The 22988-nt window shown below is 36.2% G+C and overlaps 1 protein-coding gene across 1 annotated transcript in view; it reads right to left on the bottom strand.

Moving 5' to 3' along the window:
* The window catches only part of LOC149072540 (nuclear protein localization protein 4 homolog), a 28953-nt gene extending 8070 nt beyond the window's left edge, over positions 1-20883 (bottom strand). The window contains exons 1-8 of the mRNA XM_089246105.1: positions 20796-20883; positions 8277-8507; positions 7222-7270; positions 6626-6714; positions 3881-4004; positions 3116-3295; positions 1234-1392; positions 904-1030 (exon numbers count right to left, since the gene is read on the bottom strand). Coding sequence (XP_089102231.1) covers positions 904-997 — 94 coding nt within the window. The 5' untranslated portion in view covers positions 998-1030; positions 1234-1392; positions 3116-3295; ... (3 more) ...; positions 8277-8507; positions 20796-20883. The remainder of the gene's footprint in view (positions 1-903; positions 1031-1233; positions 1393-3115; positions 3296-3880; positions 4005-6625; positions 6715-7221; positions 7271-8276; positions 8508-20795) is intronic.
* Between the last annotated feature and the right edge of the window lie 2105 nt (positions 20884-22988).

Raw genomic sequence — 22988 nt, 5'->3', positions numbered from 1 at the left:
CGAAAACTATGGACTGATAATGACATTAAGTACAGAAATGTTTGTCAACAGGGGGAGAACACCTTCTACCCTCCTATATAGTCCTGCAGCTTGATAAAAATAACTTACAAGGACAAAATATTAATTTTGGTTAAATGTTTTCAGAATGTGCAAAAAAAAAATTTAATAGCATTATCCCAAGTCCCAATAACTATAAATGAATTTTTTCCCACGTTATGCAAGAAAATTGTTCCAGTCACTTGTCAGTAAATGATAGAAATACATGTGCATGGGCCTCATAGACCCAACCCGTACACTAGAGGGTTAAATACTTAAATTTCAAAATGGTGCATAATCAGGAGCAATGAGAGTAGCAGATCACTTTGGTTATCACCCCTGTTCAATAAAGTTTTGAGCAAACTGACTGTTAGGCACTCAAACCTGAATAGATAAGAGACAGCTACTCGATAGCGCTGATGCCAGTGCTTTCTAGGAGAGAAGAGGAAAATGCGTGAAGGCTATGCCTTTTAGGCCGGGATTACACTATAAAAGTTTGATAAAGCCCTTTTACTAAACGTGAAAAAATAACCAATAAGCCTATTTTATTAGTTATATTCACTCGGATGAAACCGATGTGCTTATTGGTTACATTTCTGAAGTTTTATTAAATAACTTTTATAGTTTAATTCAAGCCTTAGATCAGTTATGCCCAAAGGTGGGTTAAAATTAATTCAACAAAAAACATTTTTGAGCTAAACTGTAGAAATGTAAAAAATATTTCACCAGCAATTGATTTGGTAAATTTTTTCGATGAAATAACATTTGTCAAAAGATCAAAAGCAAAAACAATCAATGATAATAAGTATAACGCTAAAAAAAAATGTTTTGAAAAGTAGAAATGTTTGAAAGAGGATAAACACAAACCTGTGACACTAATTGTGACAAATTTTAAGCCAAAATACCTATCCGGGGATAATCTGCACTTGTTTGGATGCTCATTTTGAAAATGACTCGCCATTATGCATTCTTGAGCACTCAGAAAATATGATGACTGGAAAAAGAAAGACCAAAATCTGAGATATTTTCATGTTACTCAAAATCTGAAGTTACTAACTACAAAAAAATTGTTTCTTTTTAGCAACGGTGTTGTGAATACAGAACTTCCCAGTTCAAGATTTCGTTACAAACATAGCATTAAAAAAATAATTGATTAGTGATCAAAGCTAACTTATATGAAATCATTAAAATACTTACAGCATTCCGTAAATCTTTGACAGTTCCTATCTGCACATCCTCTGCAATAAGATCTGTAAATATCCAACCCACCTTAACCAAGCCAAGCTTCTTAGCAATGCTATCAACCAAGTCGCTTCTTTCATCGGGCAACAGACATAATAAATCCCTGGATGCATCCTGTGAGAGTCAATGACAATCAAGTTCAAAACAAAATTTTTGTTGCCTTAAATTGAAATTATGTTCAACACTGCAGGTATAAATGATGTATGATGCATAAATCTTTGATATAAATTTCATGCAAATAGTATTTAAGAAGAGAATTTAATAATGTTTTTCCAAAAATAAGAACAATGTCTTAATTTTTGCTCCAAAAAATACATTAGGGCTTATTTTCAGGAGATATCTTTGTGTTTGTTGATGTACAATAATCTACAAATTCATGCATGAATTTATTTGACTATATTCAGGGTACAGGATTTACATAAATCATAATTATAACCACAATTTAAAATCACTTGATTTTTTTTTTCAAAAATCATTGATTTAAATAGTAAATTTAAATGGATCTTTATATGGATCTGGTAAATATAGACTTGCACCTAATCCCTAAATACAGTGCAGAAAGATAGCTGTTCTATTATTTCTACATTTTGTGCATATGAAAAAAATGCTGAAAGATATAGGGAGCTAAACTCAGATACAACTGTAATAAACGCGTTTGCAATGCATTACAATGGGACATTAGGGTTCCCCTGATCTCGAAAAAGAAATTAGTTTTTGAATAAACTCTCTCTCTCTCTCACACACACTCTCTCTCTCTCTTTTGCCCTATTATAAGTTAAGATGATGTTGTACCAACATAAATACTGTTGCATAATTTTAATATGAATTCTAATTTTATTACAAAAAGTGAAAAAATCTAAAAATTGCTCGTTTTTACCAAAATTCATTAAATCTGTGAAAGAATAAAAAATATGTAAATTATTAAGCGACATAATGCAAGTCGGAAACACATTAAATGCACTCATCAATTGTACAAGAAACAATCTTGTTAATATGTTTGAAATACATGCAGAACATGCACCATATTTGATACAGTTGCCACCAGGGATTTAATACGCGAGAAACTACAATGTAAATGATCCCAAAATTATGTTGTTCTCATGTGTATTACCTCACCCAAAAAGTAATTTATTTCTACAAGGGATTTACTTTAAAAGGGGAGGAGGCTTATGAAAATATAAGCACTCTATAAGAGAAATCCATCCAGAGATCGATTATCCAAGTTAACTCAGGATCTCAGGCTTAACAGCCTTTCGTGTTAAATAAACATCAATTTCTGGTGCTCACATTTCTTGCCTGTAGTTAGTTAGTTTGTTTGCAAGTTCATTCATTAATTACTGAATTAAATTTGAGTGATTAGGTGAAAAAATATATTCTTAATGATTAACAAGATTTATTTAGTTAATAAGCAGTCAGTTAATTCAAATTTAAAAAAACTTTTTTTTTTTTAAATTATGATTTTACAGGAAATATAGTAAGGGTATCATACTATTTCCTGTACAGCCACTGACCTTTATTCTCCCAACAATAGTGCTCTCATAAACTGAAATGAGTACTTCTTAAATGAGAAATATTTTGATACGAGAAATAGAATTGGGAATCGAGAAATGAGACTTCCTAAACATGTTAAAAGGGAACTTGAGCGAAGTTCACTGCAATTTCTTTGGCTCTTTCAGTTTCGCCATTAAAGAGATTTTACTGTAATAAATTACGAAAAAACAGAAAAACTTTTGATAGCAATATAAATTGCATATTCATACATCTATACAAAGTATTTAAAAAAAAAATCAGGATTGAAGATGCAAACTATGCTAAACTGTATATTAAGTTTACTTACTTGTGGAGGTTCGTATATAACTTCCGCTGTAGCTTTAATTCCAAGAGGAACATCTTTATGGTGCTCGTATCTGCCATAGAGGAAACCTATTCGCTGATTACCAGTACGGCGCCAGTAGTTAAGAAACCTCTCTACCAGATATGGATTCTCGAACACGACATTGTCAACGTGCCTGTAAGGCTATAATGAATAAGAAATATGTAAACTGATATGGTTTTCAATAGTCTTCACGGGTTTGAAATCTGCTTTCATGTCTTCAAAGACATGTACATCTTTGAAAAGGAGTTTTTATGTTTCATCAAAGTACCTTTAAGAGAGTTTTCTGAAGGATATACTGTTGTAATGTCTCTTACATAAATAATCATTTCTTACTTCTTCACTAAAAGCAATATAACACTGTGGCATTACATCAAAACGCTTTGATGAATTAGGTACTCAACATATAAGGATCTGACCACTTTTTTTTTAAGAGTTCTGTTTTTGTGAAAATGGTCATTCATTTTGTGAAAGTAAGTAATTTTGTGGAAAGCTAAACAATCTGATTATTTTATCACAAAAGAAATGAATGCTAAATTTATGATTTTGCTAATTTGTATTTCGTGAAGGGTCCGGAAAACAGCCCAGAATTTCGGCTAGATGGTCCCCTGCATACGTGAAAAAATTTTGCAGACTGCTTACACCATCCTCCAAAAATTATGTATCCTCCTTCATAAAATTAAAGTTTATGACCCAAACTACTGCTTTATAATGTGAAATCTTCCTCACCTGTCTGTTCAGAGTGACAGCACTGGGCTGGCATTTTGTGCAGATACCTTTTGGCCATGGGAGATGTTCTTTACAGCCATCTTGTATTTTGCAACTGACATTTTTTAATGCCACAAATTTTCCTCTACAAATAAAACAGATCATATATGGAAATTTTAAGAATTTTTTAGTTAGATTAAAAAAAAAAGAAAATTCAACTAAAAAGCACCACCACACCAGTGTCAGATTTATAAAATAAATCTGCATGATACCAAAGACACCACAGGCAAGAACATTTTAGTTATAGTTCAAACATTTTTTCTGTTGAATAAAAACTGGATACTACATAAAATTATGTTTTCACAAAAAAAATTATCTGCTTTTGTGAGAAGTTTTCATCACTGACGAATAACGTTAGAAATTACTACATGCCTTTATGCTGTTGCCTAACACATTATTTTATATATAACGTCCCTACCATACAGACATGCTTATGCTTCATACAGGAACCTACGCAGGTTTGACATTTGAATTGGAAGAGGGCACATGAAATCACTTCCTAAAAAATTAAGAGTTACCAACCTTCAAAAAGATTTTAAATCAACAGAAATTAAGATAACGTACAAAGGTATTCTATTTTCATATATTAATTTTTTTCCCAGAATATTTTCAATTTTTGATTGTTTTGGCACCTCATAGGCACATGCCCCCACCATTACCTCTTCGTGTACGCCTTTGGCTCTGTATAACTTAGGTTATTTCCCCCCCCCCCCCAATGAATGAAATTGAAGCTGCTGGCCAAGTGATTTTGCTTATCACTGGACAAGCAAGATGATGCGAAGGAAACATTGGAGGGAGAACCAGGATTGTTTGACGCCTTATGTATACATACAATTTAAAAACAAAGAATTTTACACAGGGCAGACGTGCTGACTTTTAGAATCCAGAAATCTGGAGATTCTCCCGAAGGGGGGTACCCCACCCCTCCGGCACTCATAAACTCGATAAAAAAAAATTAAAAAAAATTTTTTTTTTCATCAATTAAGAAAAAGTTTCATTGCCCCCCCCCCCCCCGAGCCGAATATAGAAATCACATCGACATATGCTGTTCGTAAAACATAAGTTTACTTTCATGGATACTATCAGTGATTGATAATCTTGGATTTATGAACTCTTAAAAACTTTATATTTACCTTTATATAGCTTAGTTTTATATATTTTCTTTCTGAAGACATATTTAATCGGAGGAGAGAAACAATTAAAAAATTTCTTAATACAAAGCTGCTAACGAAAAAACTTGTGTTTACCGCACGGCTGTTAACGGAATACAATAACGATTATACAGGAATTTCAGCAACCAAGGTCATGCCCCTGATAAATGATTGCCGATAAAAACGCTACGTAAACAAAGTCACGTCTTTGCCATTTGCTTAAATGCGGTCAACAAGACTTTTTTTACGGCTGCTTGATGGGAATGACCACGGCTGTCCTCTATGGGTTTTTTCCCCTAATGATGACAGCAGTCATTGACGTGACGACTACGTAAAAGCTCGTGTAAAATCTAATTTTCTGCAAAAATCCAGAGAAATTTTAACAAATCTGGACAGCGGGAAGATGGATGAAAAATCCGGAGTCTCCCACCAAATCCGTGTTGGCAGGTCTGACAGGGTAAGGGATGGCGAACATTGCATTATATGGGGTGTACATAAATAAATATCCCAACTTTGCAGGGCTATTGAAAGAAAACTAAACAAAGTACAAACTTGTTCATCGGAAATCAAAAATAACAGTTGAAAGTTCATGAAGATTGGGATAGATGGTGACACGAGGCCATCAGATTGAATGCTGCAAGTTTAACGTAAGTGATTCATTTCTCGCCACAGTTAGAAGAATCAGGTGATTTCATTCTACAGCAGGATGGTGCACCACCCCATTGGCACTTAGTTGTTCATGGGTTTTTAAATGACAAATCGGCAGAATGGCGAATTGGTTGCCGAGCACCCCTATTGCTCTTCATCAATGGCCTCACAGCACAGACATCACTCCGTGAGATTTTTTTCTGGAGCTGCATCAAAATTTCAGGTGCTTGTTCCACAGCTACCAAATGACGCTAACGAACTTAGAACTTAAGACACGCATATCTGCAGCCTTTCAAACCACCATGCCAGACATGCTGAAAAGAGTGTGGGAATCGTACCTCCCCGATATCCTCCGTGTTACTAAAGGGGCTCACATTGAACACTTATAACTGTGTCAAATTTTAACTTTCAACTGTTATTTTTGATTTCCAATGAACAAGTTTGTACTTCGTTTAGTTTTCTTTCAATAGCCCTGCAAAGTTGGGATATTCATTTATGTACACCCTGTATATTCATACATTTTTGGGATCATGAAAATTACTATGGGGTGGGGGTTAAAGTGGCTGGACCCACCACCAATGTCATCAACAGCTGTATGTTGCAACAACAACAGCATTATGTTGTATGACAAACACTGTGAGCTAAGTGCATGCAAATCATCAAGGGAGGGGAAACACTTAAAATAAGACCACCAAGCTAGGTTCCAACTAATGTAGTTTGTGAGTAGTAAATCGGTCTTTTTCTTTTTCAACCAGCCTTTGTAACCTACAAGTTCAAAAACATTATAATCCAAAGAAACTTTTCATGTATTCCCAAGTAATTAAAAATTATTTTACCTTAAATAACCCTCACCTTTAAATTAATTACAAGCCATCCTTATAAGTTTCCTTGTATAAAAAAAACTTACTTATCAGCACCTCCAGTCAACTTCCAAAGATATGAATGGAACGACAAATGCTATATGTTGTGCTCTTTTAAATATCCCTCATTATATGGCTGCAAACACAAAAAAAGATTGCATGGTTATTTGTTTTTATTCTAATCACCTATATCAAATCAGTGAAGCATGGCAATAAGCAGATACAAGGAGGGGGGAAACAAACGGGGCAATCGCCCTATCCTCGTTCGCTGAAAAATGTGTATAGATAGCATAGGAAAGGTGGTGAAGATGAACCCCCCTTCACTATACACATGCCCTCTGTGGTTCGCCCCCTTCATCTGTCGCAGGTCCTGTATCCACTTGTGAGCATGACAGCATAAAAAAAATATCAGTCATACTACTACAATTCCTCACAAATCAGTACATGCTGGAATATGTGTTCTGAGTATATGTGTGGTCCCTAAAGCATTTATGTTGTCAAAATTCATGCTTGTTTTGTGTTATACTGGTGCTGCATCAGTCTTCATATTTTGAAAACTGATACAGCAAGATGGTAAATACTTGAATCTGCAGAGAGAGAAATGCTACTACAATAAAATATCAGACATAGAAATTCATCTCACCTCAACAGGAACACAGTGAACACATTTCCCATGAGATCCATGTTGAAATCTGTACGAGAAAAATATTTGAATATGTTATATATCTGGTCTCATAAAAATACTTTTAGACTTTTAGAAAACCACAAAATTTTAGCAAAATGATCTTGATTATGATGGTATATTTAGCAGGCCAGATGGAGCCCCTGGGTGGGCTGCATTTCGCCCGCGGGCTGGGGGGTTATGCACCCCTGTTCTAGAGGTACCGCCAGACTAGGGACATTAAGACAAGCAAGCTGTCAATATTGATGTGTACCTGTTCAGTACTTATAATATTCTGGGGAGCCAAGTAAACGTTGACTGAAACAACAGAGCTGAAGATGACAAAAGTTTCAGAATCATGGCTGTAAGTGGTCCATCCAATTGTTACCAGGAGTCTGTCTAGACTTTTTTCGTAGGAGCCTGCTTCTGGGAAAATTTTTCTTATTTTAGTGGAAAGTATCATTTATTTTGTGAAAAGTAAGTACTTTTGTAGGAAGCGAAGTAATCTAATTAATCTATCACAAAAGAAATGAAATTCCAAATAAATGGTTTCATTAACTTTTATTTTGTGAAGGGTCCATTTTCCAGACCCAAAATCTGGCTGGACAGACCCCTGGTTACTAATATTTTAATGGTCCTGGGATATACCAAGACTGAGAAACTCTGGCATAAACGAAAATGTGGTTATGTGTACCTCTCTTCATTTGAGCGGTTCTGGAAATGAACAGAACCAGCACTATCTATAGCTAAAGATTGTCATGTTATAGCTAGATGGCAATGTCTACAAATCACATCTGTAGCAAGTTCTTGGAATAATACAGTACTTCTTCATATTTTGAACATCTTTTGATTTTTATGGAACTTAATCCAGTGAAAAAAAACTTAATTCTTGCAAACAATCTAGTTATAACAAATATATTCATAAATGAAAATTCGTTATAACTGATACTTTGTAGTACCTGATTTTGTTATATAAGCGGGCTAAAATATATTTCTTATTCAAGCAAAAAATATGTCAGTAATTTAGCTATACTCACAGCTTTGGGTCCCTATCTCTTTGGATGTATCCATCTTGCACATAAAGGAACACATCAACTTAGTCTTCTTCGACAGATGAGGCAGAAGGGGCTGAACTAGTGAATGAATTGGAGCCACTGAATGAGCTCCTTGCCACTTGAGGAACATAATTCAAGTTTGAAGCTGGTGGAGGATCCGACAAGGGATCTAAATGCGAACTTTTGAACACTGCACACAAAGTGTCACCATGCCTGAAATATCAAAGCAAGAGGTTCAACAGGTGGAAACAATTTCTGGCAAAACATTAAGTATCAAAACTTGGCAGCATCACCAAAAAATAAAAATTACAATCAACTTTGAAATTAAACACTAAAAAAATTACAGTAAGACCTTTGTCATTCAAGGTTCTGCTTATCAAAAGAGGAAGCATTCTTGAATAGAAAAAGTACTTAAAGGATATATGCTATAATATTTTTCAAGTATGAAACAGAAGTCACATAAAAGGAAATGGAAAAAAGAACAGTCCTCTAACCATGAGATGAGACTTTGCTACATCATGTCACATCAGGAAAGTTTTATTCAATTCTTTTTGGTAAAACAATTGTGCATCAAGAATAGATTGTTAGTGACTGAGCTTTCACGCGTGGCTTGTCCTCCTACAAAATGATAGAATCATTTGGCGTGATGTGCCAAGTCGAACCCCCGCCATCATCAAGTCAGCAAATTCCAAACCTCCACTGATGCTGATATAATACCTGAATGTCCCCTATTTAAAAACCATGGTTTATCCGACCTAAATATTTTTTCTACAGTACATGAACCACTGTTGGAGAAAAGGAACAGAACTAGGGTGGTGGGGGTGGGGGGGTGCAAAGCCAACACCACCTATAGAAAAGGCCTCGGCACGAAGCTTGTGACATCAATGAAGGCCATTTCCCCTATTGCCATTGGATATACTGCAAAAAAAAAGGAAATATATCGCATGCGTTGACCTGCTATATCCAATGGCAATAGGTGAATGGCCTTCTTCAGTGACGTCATGAGCTTTGTGCGGAGGCCTTGTTCTATAAGTGGTGTTGGCAAAATTTGAGGTAAAACAATATAGCATATAGTCACAGAAACACTACTTTTGATCATCAGCTCCACGCATGCGCGATGGCGATACCACTATTTGCTCGCATTTTTTTGAGCATGCGCTCTACTTGATTCATTACTTTTATTACCACGAGCACCGCATCGGATTATTACTGCCTCTATCAACCCTGTTGATCAACGATTGGCTGTTGATGATGCAACAAAAATGAATAGGTTGCCGGCTGAAAGCAATTTGGTGAAAAAACTGGCAGTGCATGGTTGGCGTCAAAATTTCATTTTGTTCATATACGCTGATCTATCCGCCACTTTTCCCTCACTTTTTGCGGTTTTTTTTAATTGAGGATTTATTTTTTTTGTAAATATGTCGTTCAATGACCAAAATAAACTGCCAACATCGGCTACTGTTAGTGCATTCAGAATGTAAAAGTATGCGACACAAAATATTCTTCGCAATCATCTGACTGAAAGCTACGTAAAAAAAATTCGTTAAATCCGGGAAATCATTACACGACTCATTAAATTTGCTAGCCAGGGGCGTACACAGTGTAGGGGGACGTGCCCAGGGATGGGGGAGCTGGTCGAGTGCCCCGGGAGCTCGGACCAGGAAAGGGGTTCCAAATTCACCCTCTAACTATTTCTACATTGGCGTGCTAAAATGCCTGCTTGCCCCGGTTGACAAAGTATCTAGTTGAGCCCTGGCCTTGCCCCTCCCCAAGCTGACCAAAAATTAATTTATCGAACACTTGTGACGGCCCTCCATGCAAACAATTTTTCCTCCATCTGGCTAGAAATTGTTGCCCAGCAATAACCTTGTTTACTGTCAAATTTAAACCAAATGTCACATTCATGCCGCTCTCCAGGACCCCAGTCCTACAGGGGCAGTGGGTTTGGTGAGACCAGGGGGCCTTGAGCCAAAAGTTGGCCTCACAAATAATGTACATTTATTTTGCATAATATTTTCCCTTTTAAGGCCTAGGGGGCCTTCCAAGAAAATGTCAGCCCTGGGGCACCAAGAAGGAGCGCTATGATCCCACACACACACTGGGGTAGTCCCGTGCGTTAAGACGACTCTGTTACTGCTATCAAAATAACAGTATTCCCAGTATTTTAACTGTCATTCCAGGCAAATCGGGGAAGTTTTTTGAATGTTGGAGTCTCCATTCCCGGCATGTGTTTTAAACCAAGGTTCAATGAGGATAACGTGATATATTCAAAAGACTGATATCAATTTATATTGAACAAATGAGCTAATTGGAATAAAGTAATGGTTTTCCCACTATAGGAAACATTGAAGAATTTGATAGTGATAATGAAAATTTAACATTTACATATTGATCTACTTCAATTATCAACCTTTAATACGAAATGCAGATACTAAATTCTGTACATTGTTTGACGCTTTCCGATACTGAAGAAAGGTCACTTTTGAATTATACAGGTAATTTTTGTAATTCTGTTGAGAACAGATGCTATATCAGGAATTGGTCACTAAAATTTGCCAAGCATGGTGGAAAATATGAATATTCTCTGCATGCTGGTATCAGTTACTGTTTCCTGGTGTGCAGGAGAATGCAGTATTCGAATATTATAAAGCTGTTATTGCAATTGGCATATTTTTTGTTACTCTCCAGGAGACAAAAATATTTTTTGTTCACCCCACAATCAAACAAACTGTCAGTGAGTCAAATAACTTTAAAATAAGTGAAGAGTGAAGTTATGCCAGGCCTTAACCCTTTAAGTAGTTTTTCAAATTTTCCTGGTCGGCATTGCAACTGTCACATTAGAAATAAAAGCTGTTAAGAAATTGAGATATTTTGGGATGACCGAAATAAAGCAGATCAATCTCGGGATTGTCACTGTGAGGGTTAACTGCGATTTTTGTGGGGGAGAGGACCAAATGTGATTTTTCTGCTCCCGCCACTTTAGAATTTGATATATGATTTTACACCTGTGTTTTTGTTTCCACCAAAAATTTGCTGCCCCTTTGAATTTGTTTTCCCCTTTGCCCTCCCCACCCCAGTTCTGGCTGTTCTGTGTTTTTGAAATGCATGATTTTTGTTGGTTTTTTTTAGATTTTAATCTTTGGTAAGGCAGTCAAAATATTTCTATCAAAAGCATCAGAATGACATAAAAGAAAGAATGTGTAAGGAGCCCTTTGTGTCATAGATCAGCAGATGCACTGGCCAGAGATGTTGCAAAAGTCACGGTAGCAGAAAGATGAATTCCTGCTGAAATAATATTACTTGAAAATTCCAGAATGTTTCAAGTGCAGCACTAGGAAAGTTACTTGGGACACAACAATAATTCTCTTATCAAAGCAGAGAGGTAAGAAATTGCAAGTGATATGACTTGTCGTTTTTTCCCCCTTTAATGCATCTTTTGTATTTGTTGAGCTTATACCTCTGTTTAATATTTTATGTTGGCAGCAATGAGCCATTAACATGCTAATTAACACACCTAAATTTTTCTACATTCAATTCTTTCTTTTTTTCTTCAGAAATGCTAGACATGAAAACTACCGAGACAAACAATCTAAAAATCAATGTTATTTTAGAAATAATAGAAGCATGGCCTCCACTAGGGCCGGCTCAAGCTTAAATGCCATCCGGATGCAAAGCCTCATGTGCCACACCTAAAGAAGACTCCCGCTGCAGGAGGCAAGAGTCAAATCATTATACTGTTCTTAATTCTGTACCTCGGAACCACATATGATAGTATGGCTCCGAGGTATGGAATTTTGCCAGATAACTCAATTCACATTTCAGCTCTTGTTGATGAGTCATCGTTGCTGACACTTTATAAATAGAAAATATAACGAGGTAACTTTTATTTAAAAAATTATTTTTAAGCCGTTTTTGTTGTACAGAGATCGGACTACTAAGAATCAGAATTTGAATTCATCATTTGACATTCAGTAAAATTACTCGATGACATCAAATAAGAATGTACTCTATCACAAAGGGCGATAGAGTACATTCTTGTTCTGGTATCACTGTCCCTAAGCTCTATCTTAAAGTTTTCTCAACAAATATATCAGAAAGGTCTGTCTTAAAAGCACGATATATCATTTGCAGAGGGGTCATTCAAGTATTACGTCAGCATTGAGGGGAGAGGGGTTTCGGATTTGCCTACTTTTGATGACAAGGAGGGGGGGGGAGGTTGAAGGTTGCTTATGTCATCAACCACCCCTTTTTGAAGATATGAAATATTCTAAGCTGCTGACAGGGGGCGGGGGGTCAAAAATGGCTGAAAATTTGCGTACGTAATACTTGAATGGCCCCAGAGCCGTATTTACAGAGGGGCTTAGCAGGCCCAGGACAGCAAATTCAAGAAATAAATAGTCACAAGAAAATTAGTATAATGGGAGGACGACTCCGAAATTGACAAAAATGTACATCCGCCTCTGCCCAGGGAGAGAGGGACTGAGTCAGCGAGTGACCAAAAATAGTGGCCTTGAGTTTGCAAGCATCCCTGAAAAAAGTAAGAAACGGGTATGTTTACAGGTTGAGAAGTACTGGCTGATACTAGGATATAGCCCTGCAAATTTAAGAAAGAAATGGTCAAGAAAATTTGACAAGGATGAGTGGAAAGTGGCTAAATTTTTGTAGCCCACAGTCAGTTAAACTGTAAATTTGCCTCTGGTCATGTGAATTTTTAATATTCGAGGTTTTAAAATTTTTTGATGTCTAACTAAAGCTTAGGCTGCCGTCCCTTACAACCTGCTGCTCAGGTGCACCGCACCCCTTGTAGCCTCGCTTAAGCTACAAGTGCCCCCCCCCCCACATTTGGCAGCAGTGTCCCTGACTGGCAGAGACGCCATTGACGCATTATAACGCGTCAAATACTCGGAATTTCGGAAAAGGAAGTGTAAAAATTTTATTCACACGTCCTCCGGGATGCGTTCATTTTCTTAGTTCTTGGAAGAAAAAAGTAGAGAGAGGAAAAAGCTCCCAACTTTTTTTTAACGTGTATCATGATCCCTCGACCTTGAAAAACTGGTTTTACTACTTTGTACACTACTGTATTGATATACTTGTGGGTTGTTGAAGATGAGGGATATTTTTGGTTGCATCTCTGAATGAGGGACCATGTACAGAAGTTTCAAATTTCGGATTTTTATTACCCTGCAAATTTTCTCCCTTCCTGCTATATATGGGAAATAATGGGACTTTCGTGGTTATCGGCCAGCATTCAAAGACCGCGTTTATACGGCGTAAATTCGTCTTGTTCCTACAATATTGTGAATGCACATTTTTTTTTTTTATCATAAAGGATTGGAACACCCGTTCAAATTGTAAAACCTTCCCGATACCGTGGAAAGAAACTGAATCTGTAAAAACTCTACCTTGAATATCCAGTTTTGTCATCTAGCTGCTATGCAGTAGTCACCATTTCGCATCGCAAAAATCATGGGTGTGTAAGCAGAATTGGAGGGGGCACAAGGATCTAATTCTTCACAGATAGTATAAAATAAATTATTTTATTCCAATATTTTAATTCTCTACAAAAATATTTTTAATTTTTGATCTCTGGGAGGGGGGGGGGGAAGGAAGAGGCCCCTTATAACTTCCCCCCCAAATTTTGCTTTTTGTGAAAATTCGTGTTTGGAACTTGCGATTGCGCAATGGTAATTGACTAAAAATGTGATTTTCTAAAGATCTCACATTTGGAGTTGGCTATTCCTTTGAAAAAGCTTCTGGTTGCCATGGCGATCACACAGACCTACAACACAAATATGCATACATTGAACTTCAAATGCATGCATTACCAGATTGGAGAATAGATACAGGGCCGCAACTGGGAGAGGCAGGCGGGCCTAGTGTCCTGGACTAGAGCGGCGCACCAAATTCACACTTTATAACTGCTTCTTCTATATTATATGGGTGTGCCAAAATGTGTACTTGCCCCGTTTGAGAAAGTATCTAGTTGTGGCGCTAGATAGATAGCACCACCTACTGAACACAAAACACTCCAAATGCTGGGCACGCACACATAAGCACACTGTTAAGTTTCTTCAACACAAATCTGACATAGCACCCACATTCAGGTGTTAAAATATGTGGCAGTTAAATGGTGACAGATCAGAGTTGTGGACCATCAGGGAAGGAAAATAAAATCATTTTAGCAGGATAACCAAAGTATGAATAGGGAATGAGAAGATAAGTGTCTGGAGAAGAGAGAGAATCTGATTTGCTTTAAATTTGATCAGAAGATATTGAAAATGCTAAGATATTTAAAAAAAAAACGTAAAATCAATCAGAAGGGAATCCATACATTGATTATTAGTAAATATATAAATGTGTGCATTCAACTGTTAATTAAAGTGAATCCTGCTTATAACGATTTTCAAAAACCGTCATAAAAAAACGTAATAAATAGGAAAACACTTTAAACAGGAAATTGCAATGAGAATTACTTATTGTTAGGACCATGAAAATAAGTTGTATCAAGTGGGAAAACATTCTAAATGGGAGAAACGTTATAAGTGGGATCAACTGTATGTTTGTTTTAGATTTATTACATGTGCGAAATTCCATACGTTAATCATTACACTTCTGAACTTCTATTCGGCATCAACTAAATAAAATCATTCTGTTGATAAGATTGTTTCTTCCGCTATAGATGGATGCATTTATTATGATGTGTTTCCAACTTGCATGATGTTGCTTAGTAATTTACACATTTTCATTGTTTCACATATTTAATGAGTTTTTGTTAAAAAAAATAGACAAACACTACACCTTTTCCACTTTTTGTATTAAAATGTAAAGTCCAACGGTATTTATGTTGGAACAACATATCTATTATTTTGAATCAGCAATTAGTATGCAGAACTCAAGGCTTTATACAAAAAATAGTTTGTTTTTTAATCAGGGGAACTCTTTAAGTGCTAAGTTTAACTCCCTATATTTCTCTACAATTTTTTTCCATGTACAAAATCTAGAAAAAGTGCAGAAAGAAAGCTGTTCTATATCTAGGGATTAAGTTTAAGTCTATATTTTATCCCAAAGATCTTCTATGCTTATTTTAATCAAGAACTTCACATTTCAATAACATGTATACCATATATACTAGGTTACTTTCACTTCAATATAAGTTATGAAAAGGAAAAACAGAATTTAAATCAAGCTGATTTAAATCATTGTACCCTATGTAGTTGTTTATCAAAATTCTAATAACCTTTTTCTTTTGTAAAGAAATAATGGGAGCAATATTGGTTAAGTCATCACTTTCCCAGATTGGCAGACCATAAAGCAAGTCTGTGTGGAACATTGAAATAAATAAATATTAATAAAAAAAGATTGGTTCACATATATAATTTCAGGTTGTAGAATTTATATAAAATGAAATGAAGTTTTGATTTTAAATGATTACAGTGAGAAAACCATTTTAAATTTTGGTCTGCTTGTTCAACTGTAGTCATCCAAATTTGTAGCCAAAAACTTGGTTAATGTGATCACATAAGGACTGGGTTTCTCATAACAATAACCAATTGATAACTATAGCCAAAAGAACCCCAGAAGCCAATATGCTGACCAAAAGTCCTGTTTGACCAACTCTGTTTCGCTTTCCCCCATAGCTCAAGGCTTCATAAATCCTAGTCGACATGGCAACTGTAAAATTGGTATTTCCGTCTGAAATTCATGTGATTGCTAAAAGGGAGTTTTAATTTTAAGCAGGAGGATTTAAATTTAGTTTTTCTAAGGGTGACTCAAAATTTTCTGATTTCATTGCAGTGTGTCTTGCAACATGAGAAGTCATTATGTCTCTGAAAAAAAGAAAAACATTATTTAGGACTGTTTCGAGGAAAAATCATGCTTGGGGTTTTTTTTTCCCTTTAAGCTAAAAAATTTTTTTAATTCAGTCATCAGGTGTTTAATTCATGTACCGTGTGTTCCATAGCTCCCTTGAGAAAGTTTTTCAAACAAAAACTGAATCTGGACAATTAACAGGGAACTGAAGTTTCTTTTTGATCATACATTTGTTTGCCTCCATTGGTGGAAGTTAATTGCAAAAGCAGCTGCACACGTACGGGGATTATAGCTGCTAATAATAATCAGATAGCCTATCAATTTCATGTGCAAGCAAAAATCATTATCCAGAGTACAGAAATGTTTGTCAGGAAGGGGAGTATTACACTTCCTAATCTCCTACATAGTTTGCAGACAATGATAATTTGGGGAGGGGAAAAAGATATGGTTAAACCAATACCAAATGATAACATTATACATGATTCCAATAAACCACGTCTACTGTATTGTGTAAGTAGAATTTTGGCCATTTAGCATTTTTCTTTTGTTCCATGCATTGCTAAAGGGAAAATGAGATTGTTTCACCTGTTCTGCCATCTTTTTAGAAATAGCCCATCTCTTTTGAAACACTGTCAGTTTGCTCACCCTTGCTTGAGTTAAAACCCTATTCCCAGCATCAGCTCACTTAGGCAATTTGCCTGTTGTGGCCGTAGAGTTTGTATTTGTGTTATTAATTGTTACAATTGTTTTCATTCTCTTTCCAGATAAAATGAAAGCGGGAGTCTCTCTTCACAAAACACTAGATGATATCAGAGATTCGTTAGTTTCAGTTCTGGAGAGGAAACAATCACCAAAAAAGACATCAACAACAGATGTTTGACACTTTTATGCTGAGAAAGCGAAAATGATCAAAAGTCCTTTGTATGTGCATAGTGGCTGCAGTCGTATACATTGTAAATGAATGTTAGCTGATATATATTTTTTTCATCAATAAAATACTTCAGTTTAAATTTATTTTGTGATTTGTTTACAAAAATGATGTGAAATTTCCATTGAACTCTCAAGACTTGCTAGGATTTAGAGTGGGGGGGGGTGCTTCTATAAGAGTGTTAGAGCTTTAAATTTTTTCTACACATATATCTGATGCCTATTTTTCATTACTGTTTTAATTTGTTTATATTCACCAGATCTTGGTTCTTGAATTTTGATGATATTCAAGAAGTGGAAAGATATTTAAAATGACATTGAATTTTAGAAATACAAAGGAATTCGTGTATCGCTTTCTGACAGGAATGGTAGCCTATTAAAAAAAGAATGCTATTACCCTTTCAGACCTGACTTCAACAATAACACACCTACAGTCGGGGCTAAACTCACTAGATTAAAAATATCTACAGCAAGAAAAAATTTACCAAATTTTGTGCTTTCTGGGTTTTCAAAATGTCTAAGGGGATCTATCCAAGTTATCTGATGGACCATGGTAGTAGTTCTGTTCTTGATGAAATGCCAATGGATAAGGATATTTCTTACATTGTGTGCTTATAACAGGGTGTTCCGTGAACCCACAGTACCCATGAAATGAAGGCCACGAACTCTCCCAAATAATAATTAGTACATAGAAATATAAAAAAAAATGAGGTGATTGTTTTCCCATCTCCAAGCCATCATTCCTCTAATAATTATAGTGATTAAAGCACAAAAATTAGGTAAAACGTGAAAGCAGAGAGAAGATTTTGAACAGCTCACAATTTATTTGCGTAATATTTCCTATACTTTAATTGCAAAACCCCAAAGCATAATATAAAGGGTATTTTCTTTCGATATTTTTTAAAATTGTTTTTGACCAAAATATTAAATTTTTTTATAACTTTTGGGGGGAAGGCATGGTCTTCTGAGCACCTCTTTGCGTAGGCTTCTGCTTGTGGGGCTTGAATCCCAGAACTGTTGTTCTTATATATGTCAGCGGTTCTGCACTTTTTTTCAATGTTGCACATTAGTAAGCATACACAGTAATGATAAAAGAAAACTTCGAATTAAAAATATGAACATACAAAATAAATAAAAAATTATAAAAATTCAGAATTGATAAAAGAGGATATACGTGATTAAAAGCTAATGTGAGCGCTAATTCCAATAACCCAATTGTTGAAATTTTAGAATGAATGGAAAAAAATACGTACTTAAAAATTTATGAGACTGACTGCAAATTGTGCAGTTATGAAAAATGAAAATTGCAAATTTTCGAGAAAAAAATTTGTGAATCAATAAAAGCCTCTTCAATTGTCCATCAATGCCGCAGCGAGGAAGGGGGTGAGGTTGGTTCCATCCCCCCTCAAAATGTAAGAAAAGGCCAATATATATGTAATAACATGGTACAATCGTCTGTTGTTCTACTTTTTGTCACCCCCCCCCCCTCCGAAATTAATTTCTGGCTACAGCCCTAGGCAGAGTCGCAACTAAATGCTTGGGCACCCCCTTATAATGTTGAAGGTGAGGTTAAAGGATGAAATTTTCATCCCCACTGGTCCGTGGCACCAGACCAACTGTTCGCCGCTGGGGTCCATTGATCTAGTGTCTCTCTTATTGTTAAAACACCACTGATAAGAATAATGACGAAAATGTTTTCACTTCCAAGCTTACATGGACCAACTGGAATTTTTCCATGGACCCCCTCGCTTCAATTACCCTTATGCAATGGTGCTCAACCTTTGGGGGAAGAGTGGCCACTTTATTTGAAAATGTGTCACGAGGCACTTAGTTCATGTCGAAATATGCCTCGGAGGCCACTTGAGTGATCTAGAGCTAGGCCACGGGTAACTTGAGTGATGTGAAACTGCATCGCAGGCCGTTCAAGTGCTATGAAACTATGCCACACATCCCTTAATTACTCTGGAACTGTGCCGCACATCACTTAATTGATCTGTTAATACGTCGTGAGTTACTTGAGTGGTTTATAAATGTGTCGCGGGAAACTTGAGTGTTGTGGAATTGTATCACGGGCCACTTAAGTGATATAAAATGTGCCGCGGATAATTAAATGATCTGGAAATATGTCGGGTCCACTCAAAAGTGTTCTAGAACTATGTCGTAGGTTGCTCAAGTGAACTGTGTATGTGTCGCTGGTCCCTTGAGTAATATTAAACTGTGCCAAGAGTCATTCAAGTGCTCTGTAAATGTCCCACGAGTCACTTAAGTGCTGTGCCACTGACCGTTTAAGTGTGCACTGGAACTGTACGGCGGGTTACTCAACTGATCTGTAAATTTTTACAAAATTAAGTTTGAGGTCGCAGGTCAAATCAGATCACTCTGAGTGCCAAATTGGCCTGCGGGCCATGGGTTGAGCATGCGTAATGTAACAACAGCAGAGTGGTATTGAATGCACCCAATTTCTCTCAGAGACGAAAATCCACTAAATGACTTTTACTAGAAATGACGTGATAACGGGAAATTTAAAATTTTCTCAGAGTTCTATGTAATTTTGTTCCGTAAAATACAGAGTACATGGTCATGAGGTTTCCCGACAGAGTTCTGTCTTAAAAGACAGCAACACAAAGTCATCTTGGCGACTTGTTTCAATGATGAAAAAGTATGATTTCTTGCCAAATATGACAAACTGATAAGTCAGTTCCCCACCAGCCAATCGTGTCACTGCGCCTTTTGGCATTAACGGCTCGTCCTATTTCATTCTCACGTGTTTTTTTTCAATCTTCAATCGTTGCAATCTTTATACATATTTATTATTATTTGCACTTATTTAGCCATATTTTTATTGTACTTACGCTAAATACCGTAATTATTATTATTTGCGTTTATTCACTGTCATTAAATTTTTGATTTCAAATAATCTGATAATATGCCTTAATGATACGTTTTACATGATAGTACATTAAATTCACTGAAAAAAATTTGAAAATTAATATTAAATTTCATTATAAAATATAATAAATTTTATCAGATTTTTTCTGGTTACAACATGGTGCAGAGGGAAGCCATATCACACACTGGCAACTCTGTAAAATTCATGCTGCAATCATATCTGTAGTGCGTGTGCACAAAAAAGGCATCAAAACTACTGTTTCTCTGACTAAAGTTTTGTGTAAAACAAGAAAAAACAAGGGTATACATAACAAAAACCTTTGTTATGGAACTACAAAGTTTTACTGAGGGGGTGGGGGGGTCACTTCTCCTGACAAAAATTCTAGTTACGGCCCTGAAGGGGGAACATTAGAATTTAAGAGATACTTTGGTTGGGAACCAATGATTTAGTACAGTAAAGGCAGAATTTTTTTTCTCACGATTATAGAGTCTAGAAATATAGAGGTTCTACTTTATCAAGTTTTTTAAATCATTTTTGTCGCACCACGGTCATTTTCTGCACACCAGGGCTAATTAGACCGGGACCTACAATTTATTGCCGATTCCGAACGGCAGGCTTGTTTTTCATACTCATCGAGAGGTTGGTGCGCTAACCCCTCGATGGGGGACTCCCTGCGGTAGCAATTTTTGCTGCGGTCAAATCGCCGTTTTTTGTTGTACCCCTGTGTCAGGAAAGTTTTCTGACAAGGACGAACTGGGTATCGAACTCGCGACACCTGTAAACATCCTTTGGTACTTTAGGCGAGCATCTTATCGACCGGGCTACCGCGCCCTTAAATCATTTTTAATGACTCTATAAATCATTGGAAAACTCACTTTATTTTCAACTTGGATAAGGTCTTGGTATCTTTCGCATCAGTTCGATTCCTTTTCTTGTTCATTTCAATGCTCATATCATCAAGTTCAAAAGCAAAACGAATCTGAAAAGTTAAAAAAATAATAATAAATAAAATATTCAAATTTTGTAGATAGACAATGTCATAGCAGTCAAACAACTAAACTAAAATATTAAATGAATAGCAATGCACAAATAAGAAAAAAACTAATTGTGGTGCAATCATGAGAGATTCAAATTTCAGAAACACCATTTGAGTTAAATTATTTTTCTAATTCTGTTTACCCTATTAATGGCAAAATAGAAATAAATATGCATGCATTGCTTTTCCTAGCTCAAGATCTTTCATTTTGAAAAACCATCCAGCTTTTTACAAATTTACTCCTTAAAAAATTTTGGAAAAGAGGAAAATAACTCTTCTTAAAATTACTTTTTTGGACAACACTGCACCTGTGCGTGTGTGTGTTACCCAAACAATTTACAACATTCTACTATCCTAAAAATTTGGTTAAACACTGCTGTAGCAAATATAGCTTATAACAAATAAAATATTTGGTTCCTTTTTAAATAATCTCTCATTGGATCAGATAGTTTTTTGATCTTTTCAAGTTAATTATAATGGGATTTGTGATTATAATACCAACCATAAAGAATGGGGCGCAAGTGACCACTGATAGATGGTGCCTCAATATGCTCTTGTCAGAAGTACCCCTCTGTCCAAGACGAGGAGAGAAGTATAATATGCAGACGTGCCAACTTTTGAAATACAGAAATCCGGAGATTCTCCCGTGAGGGGACCCCCCCCCCCCCGACACTCATAGACTCTATCAAAAAAAAAAAAAATTGAGTTTTTCTTTTTTTTTAACCAATTTAAGAAAAGTTACATTTCTTCCCCCCCCCCCAAGGCACGTCCGGCATTGCCCCTGAGCAGAATATAATTCCATGTCAGTCTTTCCATGCAGGACAGAGAAATCTGTATAGAGAAATCTTATATACTGTTCACATAACATAAATGTTTCCTTTTGTGGATGCTATCAGTGATTGATAATCTTGGGTATATGAACTCTTAAAAGCTTTATATAGCTTAAAGTTTTATATTTTCTTTCTGAAGATGTTTAATCAGAAGAAACAATTTAAAAAAATTCAGATTACAAAGCTGTGGATGAAAAAACGTGTTTACAGCACAGCTGTTAATGGAATACAATGACGATTATACAGGAATTTTGGCAACCAAGGGCTTCCCGCTGATAAACGCTACGTAAACAAAGTCACGTCTTTGCCAGTTGCTTAAATGTGGTCACAGACTTTTTTAAGGCTGCTCGATGCAAATATCCTCAATAGGTGTTTTCGCTAATGCGACGGTAATTATTGACGTCACGACAACGTGAAAGCTCACGTAAAATCTAATTTTCTGTCAAAATCTGGAGAAATTTTAACAAATCCGGAGAGCGGGAAGAAGGATGAAAAATCCGGAGTCTCCCGCCTAAATCGGGAGAGTTGTTAGGTCTGTATATACTATATTTTGTTAATTTTAATCCAAGATGGCGGTCATGAAATACAATTCCCCCAGCCCAAGGGCTTTGTTACCCCCCAATTGGAATCTGAATACTGGTTAGTTCACTTGTTTACATCTTAAACCAGGGTTGTAAAACACCCAGGTTTTTTTGGGCAAAATTGAATTTTCTTTTTCCGCAACCACAAAATATCTAATTTAAACATGTGTACATCTTGGTGTACATCGTGGTCGGCTGAAGTTGGTTTTCTGTGGTTCCCAACTTCAAGGCGCAAATGCGAGCCGATCTCCCCGTTAAAAAGTCTCGCCACAGAGAGCAACAGTCCTACAACGGTAAATCATTAAACCATAACACTTCACTCATAGTTAGTAAAACTGGGGGCAGATGGCAGCACTACACATAACAAGCATTACACAGAAACAAACTTTACGTCAGGTTGCACTACATGTACATTCCCGCATGTACCGATTCATTGGGGGGTTCCGCGGGGGGGGGGGTGCATGTGTGGTGTAGCATTAGTAGGTAGGGGCTCGGGGATCCATGATGTTCTTAAGTCAGCCACCTTGTTGGGCAATTTGCCTGTTGTGGCGTTGTATTTGTATTTGTATATCTTACATTATGCCTAAATATATATTTTTAGTGCATGTTAAACTATGTATT

This window comes from Pholcus phalangioides, unplaced genomic scaffold (genome assembly GCF_987345545.1).
Source record: "Pholcus phalangioides strain wild (caught in Gottingen) unplaced genomic scaffold, Ppha-v1.0 ptg000017l_1, whole genome shotgun sequence".
Classification (NCBI taxonomy): Eukaryota; Metazoa; Arthropoda; class Arachnida; order Araneae; family Pholcidae; genus Pholcus; species Pholcus phalangioides.
The sequence above is the reverse complement of the archived record's forward strand: the minus strand, read 5'-3'. Positions and strand labels throughout refer to the sequence as shown.